This window comes from Penicillium waksmanii (assembly GCF_028829765.1).
Source record: "Penicillium waksmanii strain IBT 27052 chromosome Unknown utg000008l:1.0-5622682.0:1.0-5626561.0, whole genome shotgun sequence".
In the NCBI taxonomy this organism is placed as follows: domain Eukaryota; kingdom Fungi; phylum Ascomycota; class Eurotiomycetes; order Eurotiales; family Aspergillaceae; genus Penicillium; species Penicillium waksmanii.
The window spans coordinates 4,781,843-4,797,040 of NW_026643254.1; the positions used below are offsets into that span (position 1 = coordinate 4,781,843).

General features: G+C 43.3%; 5 protein-coding genes across 5 annotated transcripts; 1 reads left to right on the top strand and 4 right to left on the bottom strand.

Annotated features, from left to right (window-relative positions):
- Positions 1-380: 380 nt before the first annotated feature.
- On the bottom strand, positions 381-1,721 carry N7481_010153 (uncharacterized protein; the record flags this gene model as incomplete). The annotated part of the gene is made up of 2 exons (XM_057269372.1): positions 381-697; positions 1,685-1,721. The coding sequence occupies 2 exons, from the start codon at positions 1,719-1,721 to the stop codon at positions 381-383; spliced, it is 354 nt and encodes a 117-aa protein (XP_057120049.1).
- Positions 1,722-2,234: 513 nt separating this feature from the next.
- Positions 2,235-2,432, bottom strand: N7481_010154 (uncharacterized protein; the record flags this gene model as incomplete). The annotated part of the gene is made up of 1 exon (XM_057269373.1): positions 2,235-2,432. One exon carries the CDS (start codon positions 2,430-2,432, stop codon positions 2,235-2,237), a length of 198 nt encoding a protein of 65 aa, XP_057120050.1.
- Positions 2,433-3,012: 580 nt separating this feature from the next.
- Positions 3,013-4,017, top strand: N7481_010155 (uncharacterized protein; the record flags this gene model as incomplete). Its single annotated transcript, XM_057269374.1, has 4 exons — positions 3,013-3,138; positions 3,203-3,575; positions 3,638-3,755; positions 3,825-4,017. Coding segments are annotated over 4 exons (810 nt in total), but the record flags the coding sequence as incomplete, so codon positions are not given.
- Positions 4,018-8,079: 4,062 nt separating this feature from the next.
- On the bottom strand, positions 8,080-9,699 carry N7481_010156 (uncharacterized protein; the record flags this gene model as incomplete). Its single annotated transcript, XM_057269375.1, has 1 exon — positions 8,080-9,699. The coding sequence occupies one exon, from the start codon at positions 9,697-9,699 to the stop codon at positions 8,080-8,082; it is 1,620 nt and encodes a 539-aa protein (XP_057120052.1).
- Positions 9,700-12,335: 2,636 nt separating this feature from the next.
- Positions 12,336-12,734, bottom strand: N7481_010157 (uncharacterized protein; the record flags this gene model as incomplete). The annotated part of the gene is made up of 2 exons (XM_057269376.1): positions 12,336-12,608; positions 12,681-12,734. 2 exons carry the CDS (start codon positions 12,732-12,734, stop codon positions 12,336-12,338), a joined length of 327 nt encoding a protein of 108 aa, XP_057120053.1.
- Positions 12,735-15,198: the final 2,464 nt, after the last annotated feature.

Consider the following 15,198-nt stretch of genomic DNA (forward strand, 5'->3'; position numbering starts at 1 on the left):
CCTTACTCTCTCCTCCCCCTCTCCTCCTATCTCCGGGTATAACAGTTCATATATATCCTTCACAGGATGGTGTGTCGTATTACTAAATAGATTCTTCCAGGGCTCCTGGATGGCAATAATATCAGCCTTAATAACGGCCGGATCCCTCATAAACTAGGCCATAACGATATCCTTTGATCGATTAACGTTATACTGGAGGATACTGAGTTGATTGCCGTTTGTATATTGTTATAGTTGTTGTCTATTTATTAATATTTGGTAGAGTTCTTTAGTGCCTTGATGATACATAGGCTACTGTATAGCTTAAGTAACAGCACAGTCTCGTTATGGGGCTGCTTCCTCTTCCGGCTCTCTGTTCGCATATCTGGTAGTGACAATAGCTAGAAATCGGTGTTACTGCGTGCTCGGTCCTCGTTAAGCTGTCTCTCTATCTCCGTTAAGTCTATATCCCCCGCTGAGCTGAGGTCTGATTCCTGGTTGGTTTGTTCTAGTTGATCAATAAACCTTAAAGATCGCCGTGCCACTCGTTTTGTGGTCGGTTCACTGTATCGGCTCTGCTCCTTTTGCTTCTTAGCTATCGCTTTACGGGCTTTAGCAGTTCTAGCCCTTGCTGCTTCTTCCTTCTGGCTGCCTATAGCCTCTGACCCTGTCTCGGTATTGGCTCTGGTTCCAGCAGTTCTGGCAGCCTCGTTGGCAGCTGTAGTACTCGGTTAGAAGTCAATATCATACATTATACTGTTTAAGGTGCTGAAAATGCATGGTCCCTGGGTCGTTGCAAAGTTAAACTGCCGCGGGTTCCTGGGTGGGTTGACTCGGGGTGTTTGTTGCGCCTCAGGTGCTTTCTGGGGGGGGTTTCCTGGGACGTCTCCTTGACGCCTTCCATCGTATCCTCTGGGATAGTTACAACTGTGGTCTTCTGCACCTTCTTTGCCTATTTGGATAGTGCTTTTGCCACTGTTTTCCTTGCTAGCTTATCCCCCTGGATCCTACTGACGGTCTGATTTACACTGGTGCTCTGCTCCCCGTTACTGGAGCGTACGGCTGATACAACAGCGCTACCTGTCGTATCTGATTCCTCCGTTAAGGACACCTATGGTATTCCTATAGAGCTCAATAATAATGGGGCAAGGGATACAGAGGGGTTATTATAGCTAAACTCGGCCGGCACTGAATAGAATTACCTGTACTGCTTCACCATCGCCATAATCTGTTCTACCACCGTAATCCTCACCTTACAATCCTCACTCTACGCTGGATGCGCACCCTTATAATTAGCGCACTTCTTGTTCCTATACATACAGATAGTATAATCTCGAGACTGATGCTCCCTAGTACAGTACATACATTTCGTTTTGTTAGTACAGGAGGTTCCTATATATCTGTATTGTTAACAGTTAAAACATTACTATACACGGAGACTTCTGTTGTACAGGAGAGCCTGATACCAGTTTGAATCCCAGAGCACTCCCTCTTCGATAGCCTTATTCACTAATTGCAGCGTGCTGAATTCGAGGATAACTGAGGCCAATTTTGCCCCCTCCTTCGGCACTTGCAACCAGTTGATCTTGGTGATTATAGTATTCTTCCCCCAGTAACGAGAGTTTTCGGCCACCATAGCTATCACAATTGCTCCCTGCGCCTCCTGTAGGTCTTAAATCGTCGGCTTATCTACCAAGGAGCGTACCTGCACGCCGTACACGATAGCCCCCCCAGGTCGGCATATAGACGAAGGCTGTCGAACCGAAGCCCTTAACCTATATATCCCGATACAGCCGTATCAGCTATACTTCCCGGGCGTCTCATACAGTGAGCCGGAGATCACCTGACTTCAACTGGCAAACTGCCTTTACTATCACCGTGGCCAAGGTGGCGATCTAGGTACCCTTTGCATACTCCGCACACACCTTGTTAGTATAATCTTTCATCTCCTCAGATAGCTTACCGCGATATCTGTTCACCTGATCACAGTTGTTGAGGCAGACGATCATATCCCGGTTACGTACCGTGACTGGTGCGGCGGATATAGTATTCGATGATAGGGGTAGCGATAACTGATGGGCCGGCACTGGCGCTTATACCGCTGCCCGAGCCCAGGAGACAGTGCCCATACAAGATAGAGGCTCTATAGCCGCTTTTACAGCACTGTAGATCTCCTTAGAAAGGTCGTTGCAGAGGGCCTAGAGCTCCTGCTGCCAGTTGTATAAGGGGAGCAATAAGAGGTCGCTGGTGAGGGCTCAAACATTTTCGAGGAGTTCCCGCACCCTGTCTGGTTTCAATTGGGCTTTCGGACTGCTATTAAGTTCCATCAATAGCTCCGTGGCGCTGCGATTAACGTTCTGAACGCGTTCACGATTCGATGGCAGATTCTTCAGCGCGGCGGGCACGCCCCCGTAGGGGCGCGAAGCCACCTTCTCCACGCACGGCACCGGCATCTTGAGCTAGGCTATACAAATCTAGGCTCAAAATGTAGCGCGTGAAGTTATTTAAAACATGCAAAATACTAGAAGTTGTCAACTGGCCTGGTTCCTGAGATATAACAAAAATTCGATTTGCGTCTTGCGTTGTTGTTTTTTCCCCGATAACCTTGGAACATTGGATTTTACCCCGATTTTGAGCTAGTGGCAAATAGTGGCTCTTCAGGCTCGCATTTTTCTTGCCAATCCTTGGATTTCAATCCTCAGTTCCGCAGTTCTTAGATCCAAAAAAAAGATTCCAGGCCTGTCTCGATTTGAGGGTCTATGTGGCGGTAGAGTTTCTGAGGACCCGTTTCCAGATGTAAGGCTCCGGACACGTTCTAGATTTCACAATTTGGGTTTCATTGCCTCCTTAATGATGGCAACACCCCCCAAACCCACTAACCCGTTCTGCGTTCTTTCTACCCTACTCCTCAATATTGCTTGAATTTCGCGACCCGAGCAAGCACTGCTTCGACAAGCTTGCTTAGATGACCTCCAAAAAGATTGCTTTTCTGTGCATGCAATTTATGGCATCATGACCACAAACGATACAGATCCAGGGCTGGTGGTGGGTGTATGGATAGCGGCTGGGATCGCCACTGCCATTGTCGTTCTGCGCTTCGTTGCGAAAATCCGGATTCATCATTTGCATGCCGACGATGTGGTTATGCTTTTGGCGCTAGTAGGTGATTGATTGATTGAGAACATTTTTAACTACATCCACTGAATCATAATCTCATTACTAGGTCTTAGCTATTATCGCAACGGCATTGCTAACGGTAGCTATACACTACGGCTTTGGTAAATCGTCGGCGAATCTCAGTTTGGCCGATCAAATTCAGGCAATGAAATTTGCAACAATTTTGCAGACCTTCATGATCATTGCGACCGGATTGGGACGATGTGCGTTCATTCTCTATCTTCTGGGAATAGTAGGTACTGAGCGACTGCACCATATCATTCTCTGGCTCTTTATTGCATTACAGATCATTATCAATGGTGTCTCTGTGATTATAGCCTACACACAATGCTCAGATGTAAGAGGTATCTGGAATCCGGAGTTTTCGGCAGGTTGTTCGTTTGGAAACTTGCAGGGAGTTTATGGTATAGTTCAGACTTGTAAGGCCCGGGTTGACCCTGAAATCACGAAATCGACCGTTATCTGACCTAAATCTCACTAGCTTTCAACTCATTTACCGATCTATATCTAGCTGTCTTCCCTATCTTCAAATTCTGGAGCCTTAAATTGCGTCTACACGTGAAGATATGTTTGATTTTTCTCCTAAGTCTTGGCCTTTTGTACGTAGAAATATGGGGCTGTAAGTTCTCATTTGTATAATATCAACTGACTTTATTTCCATATCCTAGAGCAATGCTCGCCTCGATTGGAAGAACAGTCGAACTCAGCAAGTTGACAAACTTTACCGATAGAACACGCCAATTTATTCCACTCGCCCGCTGGACTATCGCCGAGTGCTATCTCATCATTGTCACCGCATCGCTGCCCTCTATTCGGTCTCTTTTGATTTTCTGGTTCCACAAAATATCCCGTGGCAGCTGATCGCGTCCTCACGAACTTGATAAAGTCCCGATTCGACATACAACGCCGAATCAGGTGTGCTACCTGGGTATGGACCAAAGATCTCTGACGGCAGCTTAATTTTGAAGATGGTCTCAACGACACAACAAGCTCGAGTGGCCAGTGAAAGAGAGCATCTACCAAGAGACTAAGCTAGACGATGATCACAGTTGCATCAACCGCCGCTGCATCATCATCAAGCGAATACACAATAATTTGGTACCCGAATAGGATGACCATGCCCATTCAGGGGGCTGAGGAGGAAGACAAAATACAGGAAAAAATGGAAGCACCTTTGGACGAAGGCAGACGCCTGCCTATTTGGAATTTAGACTGAACTACAAGTCTGCCAATACCATTGGTGTATGTAAACTTGGGGTTCAAATTTTGGAAATCCTTCCTGGTATCAATTCATATCACCAATTACCACTGATACAGGAGTGAGATGTAATAGAGGTGGGTCTTAGTCCAAAATGTATTATATTAGTATAGTTATGGTATGTCTTATAAGTTGATTAATCTGGCCGGGCAGCAGTTGTCCTATTGGATTATGGTCTTAAATAACACTCGCCCTTTGCTCTCCAAGCGGTCAATTTCTGTATCAGCAAATTTGCTGTAGTGTAGAAAGAGCTACAGTCAGTCAGCAAACTAGTTCTATACCGACCTGTATCATCTGATACGGCTGTCAGGTAGAGCGTTTGGCGGGAGTTCGGCGGGCATTTGACATGGAGTTAATTGGCATCTACTGAATGCACTGGCAGAGTATCGAGCCCCCCCTGCTATTGCAGATAACTTGGTCATGTCCGACCAAGCGTGGCAGCCTTGCTCGTATAGTGGTCAGACTGTATTTATTCTACAACCATCGGGCTTATGAACGCTCTGCTTTGAAAGTTCATAGAGAATATCAATATGTTACTATGTGATTTACCGATGAAAGAATGGCCCCCGGACGTGCGGTGGGTCAAGTGGGTCGAATCAGCCTTGAAAGCCAGCGAGGTCCACGTCACATCGCAGCAATTGTTCTTGGGAGTGCAGATGGGGTGATGCAATTTGGGGGATATCTTCGTAATGAAATCTGGTAAACATGGAACTGTACATAGTCTATGTGGTAGGTGGGAGGCCCTATCGGCCTTCGGCACGCTCCACCAATTTATCCTCCAAGCCCATCGGTTCCCAAACATCCTTGGCTTTTTTGTTCTGAACCCATACGACGTCTCCTTGTAAATATGCCACCACGCCACCGCTTCCAGTGACGCTCGCCGTGATCCGAAAGGCTTTTGCTACCATTTTATCTTACATTATGATGTCATCCAGCTCTCGCATGATCATTCACGTGATATTTATTGGGGTTTACTGGGCCCAAGTATCGGGTCCGGGTTGGGTCTGGGTTAATGAAGTTCGACCCGGACCCAGCTGTGATTGATAAGTGATACTTCGGTCTTTATGTTATTGAGAGGAGTTGATTGTATTGTGTTTTGATACGAAAACGCTGGTAGACAGGTATATGCATATGCACGTGATCTTAGTCTCATGATTATCTCAGTAACCGGGATATTCAACACAACCCAACGCCGCATTTGGCGAGATCTAGCTTGTAGAAGCGGCTCCTTGACGGGCAGCCACTTCACTAAGCAGTAGCATGGTGAGCTACTGAAGGTACAAATAGCTGGTTCTTTCATAACTTGAATAATTAGCACACTTGTACTGTACCTCATTCCAGAATCCAACTGTTGTGGCGAGGAGTTAGGCAGGTAAAAGAAGTCATGATCATCATTATCATACTGTACTGCACCCACCCCCTTGGTACAACTTTAACGCTTCAGGTTGGTTTCTCAAACGTCACACGACCCGACCGAGACCGTTTCGCAGTTTACATTTGTAAAATCTCGGAATGATGGTCATCAAAGAAACTCGGCAACACCATTTTTCTCGGCTGTCAAGTAATCAATCAAGGGTATGTGTTACGCACAGACTAACTGGTCGCTGCGTTAGTGGTTCGACAGTTGGTAATACGTACTTGTTTGTGAGTAGAACTGCGATTTGCCAAAAGGCGGCTGGAATCGGCGTCTCTTTGGCACCACGGTTAATCCTCAAGTATCGACTCGCAATCGTACCGTTGCTCTGCTAAGCCTTACACGGACTCGGATCCTGTAGAGTAACTTCGAAGGATGCGCCAGGTAGTGCGCCGAATAGGTCAGTCCGGAGAGCTCCCCTATTCGTAGTATGTTTGTCACAAGGGTTGAAACTGAATGAAGAATAGTCCGAAGAGTATACTGTAGTAACTTAGATTGATTGATCACGAAGAACTAAATACATGTGCGTGGACGAGTGTCCCTATATACCCAGTCTCCCTTGGTGTGGTATCTCGAAGGGTATGTCTGTTGGTATACCAGGTCCGACCCTTCCACCGACCCGTTGGTATACCCGCTAGTATACCCAGGGTCACGTGTTGGAGCGTGTCCGTTTCCGCACCTTGCTAACCGTATCGTGGCTTAGTGCAGTATTGTTTGACACGGCGAATCAGAGGCTGATTCTGGCCGTTGGTCACGTGTTACTGATCCTGCGTTCCTTCCCTAGGAACGTTTGGCTCTCGGTGGCCCATCTGTAGGTTGCGGCCCCTCATGTCGCAGGGTCCGTAAATTCCAGCCGCCTTTTGGCAAATCGCAGTTCTACTCACAAACAAGTACGTAGACCTTGCCAAAGCCCGCGGGCTTCTGGGCCCGGGCTAGGCCCAGGCCTGATTTTAGCGGCCCGTACAGCCCGCAGGCCGGGCCGCGGGCCTAAAAGTAGGCCCACAGGCCGCTAGTCCATAGGCTGCAGGCCGCTAAGGAAGCCCGGCCCGTGGGCTCAGGCCTAAAACTGAGGCCTGCAGGCAGGCCGGCCCGGCCCGCGGGCCTTCAAACAAGACAAATACTAGATAATTTAACAGTGTATAATTTTTTATTTTTTTTAGGTATTATACTGTAATAATTTAAGCTAAGATCTATATTTAATATTGTAAGATGGGAATGCTCGCTGGCACTCTGTCAAGCAGACGGGTCGATCACAAGAGGACAAAACCACCACACTTGCAGAGTGTAGGAGAGTAGTAGACAAAGCGTGACGCTATCGAGATACGACTAATAAGACATTCGAGTCTTCATAGACATGCGTAGGCATCGCCATAACCCATTTTGGGTTAGAGATGCCGACCCCAAAACCCAACCCAACCCAAAACCCAATGGGTTAAACCCAATAACCCAATAGATACCTATTTTAACTTATTTTTACATAATTTATTCATAATTTTTATGTAGTATATTTCAATACTTAATTTATCTCTCTTTTTCTAGAAGAATCTAGATACTAGGATCCTACATATATATATATATAGTATTAATTATTATATATCTAAATTTTAAGACTAAAATAGGTACCCACTGGGTTCCTAAATGGGTTATAGGTGGGTTTTGGGTTATAGGTGATAACCCAAAACCTATCAATGGGTTATGGTATTCAACCCAAAACCCATTTTGGGTTGGGTTGGGTTGGGTTGGGTCCGGGTTATAGTGGGTTCTGGCGATGCCTAGTTAGAGAAAGGTCTTTTAGCGTTGAGGATTAGCGTTGATATATATCGCCAGGAAATATATTTTGTTTAGTATTGATAAAATCTTATGTTCCCAGATATTCTGTTTTACTACAGTAGACTACTACTTAGTCTATTGTATATTAGTATCCTTATTTTAAGGATTAGCTTTTAGCTTCCCTAGAAGATTATTTAAACTAAGCTATATTATATATATAAGACAGAGAATCTGGATAATAGTTATATTATTTAGTAGATTTTTCTAGATAGCTTCTATTATTATTCTGTTATTTATAGTGTTATTAGTAGTAATACTATAGATCTAATCTTAGATCTAATATTCCTCTAGCATCTTAAGAAGTATATTACAGTCAACTCCCGCTTATGGCACACCCTGCCATCCAACAGAATTAGTGTGCTATAAGTGAATTGTGCTAGAAGTGGTCTGGTGACTAATAGTTCTATAATGATCGACATCATTACTTCCGCTTTGAGAGCCATGTCTCTTCCAGTGTCTTCTGTTCCCTCCTATCCACCTGTAGTCTAGTAAATATACCTATGAGGCCCTCTATCTGACGAATATTTTCCTCGGTAGTACCCTCTTGGTGCTGTGCCCATAGAAGTGTATCCTTCATGCTATGAATAACTGCTGCACTAGATGGTAAGTCTGGTGGAGGCCCAAATATATATTCCTCATCCTCATCATCACCATCACCATCACCATCACCGCCAGCGGTTATATCCAGGATAATATCAGATATATCAGGTTCATCAGCATTGTTTTCATCTGATGGGTTCAGGAAATTATCCAATGGCATAATCTCCTGAGCACTCCCAGAAAGCTTGCTAGTTAAGCTCTGATATAGATCATCTAACTGAAGCACTTCTGGTTGTCCTTCTATCTGACTAGTACGACCAGTAATAGTACTCTTATCAAAGCAGTTTTGTATAGTCTCATTGAGTACCTTATTACGCCATGCTTGGGTGATCCAGTGCAGAGTATAATTAAGGCTCATTTTCTTTTGAGGATCGATATTCCGATCAAGTATATTAACCATCCAAAGCATCCATTTTCTCCGATAATGGTGTTTTAGGTTCTGGATTATACCTTGGTCCAGTGGTTGGTAAATTGACGTTGTATTCGCTGGGAAGAAAAGAACCCTGATATTGGGAGGTGGAGGTGCATCTTCAAGCGCGCATAAATGTGCAGAGAAGTTATCAAGCAAAAGCAATACTCGTCTTTGCTTGCCAATATGCTTATAAAATGAGTGTAGCCATTCTTTCATAATTCCACTGCGCATCCATGCCTTCTTATTCCAACGCCAGGTACATCCAATCGCTTGGAAATTTACCCCCCGGAGGGCTCGTGGTGTCTTTGCAGTACCAATTAACCACAAAGGAAGTCGGTCTGAACCAGTAGCATTTGTCGCAACTACTATAGTAATTCGGGCCTTATCCTTCTTTTGACCAGCATATCCATCAGTTGATAGGCCACCATTTGGCATACGACGCCAGTAAAGCCCAGTTTCATCCATATTATAGATATTCTCCTGCTCATATTGGTCACAGACTGCCTGAATAGGTTTCATCTCATCATGTATTGAGCTCGGAACAGATGCAGCTTCACCATGGAAGATATGATATCGGAGAGAGTGACGTTGTTTGAACCGGGTAAGCCAACCATCAGAGAAAAGAGGCATTGGTAGTTTAGAATAATCCGGTATCTTTCTCCAGTATTCAATAGCTTTTAACCGAAGAAGTGGCCCTGTTATCGGAAAGCCAGAATCCTGGTGTCGCTGTTGCCATTCAAAGAGCTTGTCATCCAATATAGGCCAATGCGATGCCGACGTACGCATGTTTAGACTAGCTGGACCAGTATCAAGATGCTGGTATTTAGATGAAAGGATCCTTGAGACAGTAGCCCGATCAATAAGGCGACTAAATTGGGATTGAAACCATTCAACGCAGGCTCTCTGAGAAGGTGTAGGGTGCGTTTCAGATGCATAGACGCGTAGAGCCTGTTTCTGAGCGTCAGATATGCCCTTCCTGGCACGTCTGGCGGTGGGCATCCTAGCCGAAAGAGCGACCGAATTCTGCATTTTGATTGGTAGATATGTATGACTAAGCAACAGGAATCGGAGGAAAATTGTGTGCTTTAGCTGAGTGTGCCATAAGTGGTCTATTTATATGGCAGATAGTGGAAAAGTGGGTCCATCCACGAAATTCTGGTGCTATAACCGAATGTGTGCTAATTATGGGCGTGCTATAAGCGGGAGTTGACTGTACTTAGATTTAAACCACTATATATACTATATACTAGCTTAAATCTAAGTAGTATCTCTTAGTATATCTAATTTATATCTATAAAATAAGCAGTTACTGCTATAAATATGTCACGGGATTCGAAGTATACGATACCTAGACCTTGCCAAAGCCCGGGCCGGGCCTCAGTTTTGGGCCCGAGCCCACGGGCCGGGCTTTTTTAGTAGCCTGCGGCCCGGGCTGCGGGCCGCTAAGGAAGCCCGTAGCCCGTGACTAGCGGCCCGCGGGCCTAAGTTTTAGGCCCGAGCCCATGGGCCTACAGCCTGCAGGCTGGGCCGCGGGCCGCTAAAAAAGCCCGGCAGGCCTGTGACCTGCCTATTTAGGAAGGTAAACTGTGCATAACTTGTCAACAATACCATTAGCCTTATACGTTTTTTATGGCCGTATGAGTTTTGTTTTTATTTCATAAATTTTCCCCTTCTATAAGTATACTCTTAATAATTAAGGTATTGGTACTCAGTACTAGTATCCTATATGCTACATGATTTAAAAGAATTTATGTTTAGTGTAATACTATTTGAACTAGTCCTTATGTTACACTCTGCTGAAAACTGACTGTCTAGACCCTTAATTCTAATATCTCCTTATCCCCAACCATTGAGCTATTGTCATCGTAATCCTCTGCGGCCGTCTCACCAGCAGTAGTAGCTAGATTTATAGGTAGACCTGCCTCCTTACGGTAGAAGAAGGAATTGTTACCAAATACACGCTTCTCTATATCCTTTATGTTTTGATATACAATGAAAAAGCGCTGACAGGCAACCTTACGCTAGTTACAAACTATGGCCTGGGCCTGATCTAAATCTGGCCCAAAGAGAACATCAAGATCACCAGCAACTATGGGGCTTGTCCACTTTTACCGTCCTACTAAACAAGACAACATCTCTGTTATTGTTAGTAATTAGGCAGTAGCCGGAAAAGTATAGGCTATATTACTATACTTTGCAGATGTATAGCCTAATAATATCTTAGGGGCAGGCAATAGATCCTGATGGGCTACTGAGAGGTCCTCCTACTGTCCTGACTCTAGAGTATCCAAAGTTATACCATCGTTATATACCCGAACATACTACAGGAGAATAGTACGGCGAATGGCAGTTACTGGCCTAGTAGAGCTATAGGGGATAGTAGGGAGGCTAAGTCGTATATCCCTAGCTTTATAGACCTATTAGACCTAGTTAGTTAGTAAGGATACCGTATAATATTGTAGGGTTTTATATACCTGCTTTGTCTACTGGGTTTTATACTTTATAGTATCCCCAGGAGTCTATATAGTTGTATCAATCCTCTGCACTAACCTATTCTTTTGCTTTTTACCCTGCTTAGCACAACGTATTTTAACGTCATTCTATCATTCTCTGATATAGTAGTGTATCTTGGGTAAGATCTCTGTACAGTTTTGGTTATTTTTATCCGTCAGCGATACAGAGCCTTGTAAGATACTGCTGCCACGACTGGTCTGGACAAAATCATTAATATTGATATTGATATAGCGAAAGAAGGTTTTCTTGCTAGGCTGTATACTCTTTATATAATATAGGAATAAAATCAGTCGATATATATAATCGGGCCGGAAATAGATATAGCATAGATAGTAAGCTATATCCTGGTGAATAAGTTACTGGCCCAGAGTATACTATATCATATAATTCCACCTAAGACGTAGGCAGTTTGGTTGCTGGCGGAAGTGGTATTTGTATATATTGATCTCCTCTTGGATCAGAGGTATAATACTCTTAGGATAGTCTCTATCCTAATTATCAGAGAGGTAGCTGAATAGACCAGGAATAATGATTACGCTGTTACGCTGTATCTACTCTAGGAGCTGTTTTGCTAAAGCGCCCTAAGGTCCCTGGTTCATATTAGGTAAGATACGGTAAATTAGCTCAAGTAAAGTAAGCTAGGTATATTTGGCAAAGTTAGCGATCAAAGGCTGAGGTATGACATAGGCCTATCGGTAAAAGCCACGGTTGCTATCAGCGGTTAGGTCAGGTTTCGGCTAAAACTAAGGCTTATCCCTCAGAACTTAGTCAAACAAATCTAAATGACAGTATAGATAGCTGATACGTATAGTAAGCTGCTTATGACTTTTACTGTTGGTATTTATATTAAATAGCTTAAAGAGCTTAAATATATACTTACGGTAAAGTATCTGCTCGTTGATTATACTAATTAAATAGATTGTCTTCCTAATAGTCCGCAATATAACTAGCTTTGTATAAAGAGTCTCTGCCTTAACAGTATTATTAATGACCCGATTTATGCTACTACATCGAATCGTATATATATAATCAGTAGGTAATTTGTACGAGACCACTGCTACTGCTGCTGTAGGGGCTGATATAATGGCTATTGCTGGGGAAGGATCAGGAAAGATATCTTCTATCTCTATATACTCTGGCAGAGGAAGACCCTAGGTATCGTCTGCGTTGCCTATATTAATATCAGGGCCGGGGGTTGCTGTAGGTGTAGGCGATACAGTTCGAATACGAGGAGTAGGGTCGGTAACGTCACTATTGTTATCGCTGCCAGCACCAGGTTTATTATCGTCTCGATCGTCAGGGTCAATACCCTTGCCGTGTTTATAGCAGAAGCTATCCTGGCTGATCTGTATATTGCAGCTCTGAATCTTTCGGGCCCTGGGCTTTTTGAATTGACGTAGGTTGACGGCCTTCTTAAGATCGCCCTAGGTAATCTGCTTTTAGCTGTGGTTACCCTGCTTCTCTCTCCCAATCCGTTTGATTATAGTATTGTTCACTGTATTCTGGATATTATCAAAAGTAAGCTCTGCGTTGAGTATCTTACTAAGCATATCGAATATTGACTTTGTGTAGAGATAAAGAAAAAGAGACTGTACGCGGTCGCCCTATATAGTAAGTGCTCTCTGGCTGAGGGTATCTATCGTCTTCTGATTAGAAGCACGGCGTTGGGCCATCTTAGCTATCTCCTTCTATTTCTCTTCGAATTGGTGAATATTATAAGTGCCCTTGTAGACCTCAGAGTTCTGAGCCTAGGTATAAATATCACAAAGTACCTGCTTAATTATATTAAGCTGCTTAAATACAATATTACGGTAGTTATTAATGATCTGATATATATCTGGTTTCGGCAGGGAGCTTAGCTACTCAAGAAGCTCTTTAGTGGTCTTAAAGTGCTTTGCTCTGATAGTCAGGCTACCAAGGATTTCGGCAGAATCCGAGATCAGAGTAGATGCTGTATTAGTAGACTAACGTAGGGCTAGAGATATCTTGTTGCTTTGGCTTTCGTGGCTTTCGTGGCCGTGGTTAATATTATGGCTGTAGTGGCTATAGTCAGTATTGTAGATGGCTTCGTTTGGTGAAGCAGGGCGTCTAGAGACTGGGTATAGAATGCCTGCCTTAATCACGTCCTGGGATATAATAAAATACCCTTTTCGCGAACAAAGGATAGAGCAAAACGTATTTAAAGACTTATCTGTGTTAAAGAATCAAAGGTTTCGAAGGCTTTGAAGCAAAATGATAAAAGGAATTAAGCTGAAAGGAAGAAGTTTGAAGAAGTTAAGTTTCGAACAGTGGTGAAAGAAGCTCCTATATCCCGTACGGGCTTCTGATTAGCCAGCTTATAATGGCCAAAAGGGGAAGTTGGTAATCGAGGAAGGCACGCCCAAAGAGGAAGTCTTCTATAGAAGGAAGGCGCGATATAGGACAGGAGGGATAATGCCTTATAAACTAGGCCAGGCAATATCTTTCTGCTGAAAGATAATCTCCTAGGCAGCAGCGGCAGTAAGAGATATCTATATGGTGACGGCTACACCGGGAGTCCTGGCAGTTATTAGCTATAAACTAAAAAGGAAGCCTTGTATGTTAGAAGTGTATACCTAGCTAGTATTAGTCCTTAAAGATATAATAGTAATCAATATATTCACTGTCTTTGATTATTGTTGCTGAGATGCGTCTTTGATTACTGTTGCTGAGACGTATCTTTGATTACTGTTGCTGAGATACGTCTTTTATAATATATGCAGATCGATGTAGTCCTGCTTATTTTAATATTAGCAAGCCGTAGATAATTTATTTATATGATATCTAACCTTTTATGGCTGTAGGGCTAGTAATTCGGCTGAAACCTATTCTTTATAAAGATATCGTATGTTGCTAAGCCAGAGGGAAGCTAGTAAGAAAAAAGATAGAGAGACCGCCACAGCCACAATAAAATAAGATCTTAGCCTGGCTGCGGTCTATAAAATTATATAGTAATATTATGTTAGTTCTGCCTCAGGCCAAAGTAGGTATTTTACTCTGTGGTCAAAGATATATATCTCTTATAGATATATCCAAGTCGATTCCCTGGCAGGACCTACAGTATAAGACTTAATTTCCTTAACGTGGATATTAAATAAAATTAAGAATACCATAAAAATAAGAAAATTCTTGGGATTTATAATCTATTATTTATTTTACTATAGCTTTTTATCTCTAATATGTTCTCTTTAATAGAAGTTATTATTAAGTATTAGTAAAGCATTGATTTTAGGTTAAGTATAGGCCGTAGGCCTGCGGGCCGTAAGCCTATAGCCTATAGGTATATAGGTTAACCCTACGTACCTGCTTTATCTTAAGATAGTAGCTAATCAGTATCCTAGCTGCCCTACTCTATATCTTGCTTGAAGATCTTAATATATTCCCTTACCTAATCTCTACTCTGGTACCCTAACTAAAATTATAGCTCTTGTTACTGCCTACGACGCTATGACTCGTTTTACCCTTAGCCATATACTAGTTTTGGTACTAGCTATACCCTAGCCTACCTTTGTACCAATTAGGGTCTGATGTACCCTATTTATCTACTTCCCTACTTCCCTGAGCATATTAATTTAATATATAAACTATACAGCCTCGAAGTATTATAAGAAGCTACCCTAATCTTTCCGCCGAAAGGTAAGCTATGCTTTTCTTTCCGCCGAAAGATAAGCTATGCTTTTATTTCCGCCGAAAGATAAGCTATACCTTGCTTTCTGCCGAAATATAAGCTACATCTTTCTTTCTGCCGAAAGGCGCCCTAGGCTAGCGGGCTTTTTAAGGCCTATAGGTAGCCTGTAGACTTTAGATAGCCTATAAGGTCTGAGATATAAGCTATACGGCCTCGATATATTATAAGAAGCTATCCGAATCTTTCTGCTGAAAGACCCCCCTAGGCTAGCAGGCTTTTTGGTAGCCTGTGGGCTTTTGGATAGCCTACGGGCTTTTGGATATCCTACGGGCTTTTAGATAGCCTATAAGGCCTGCTATATCTTTTAT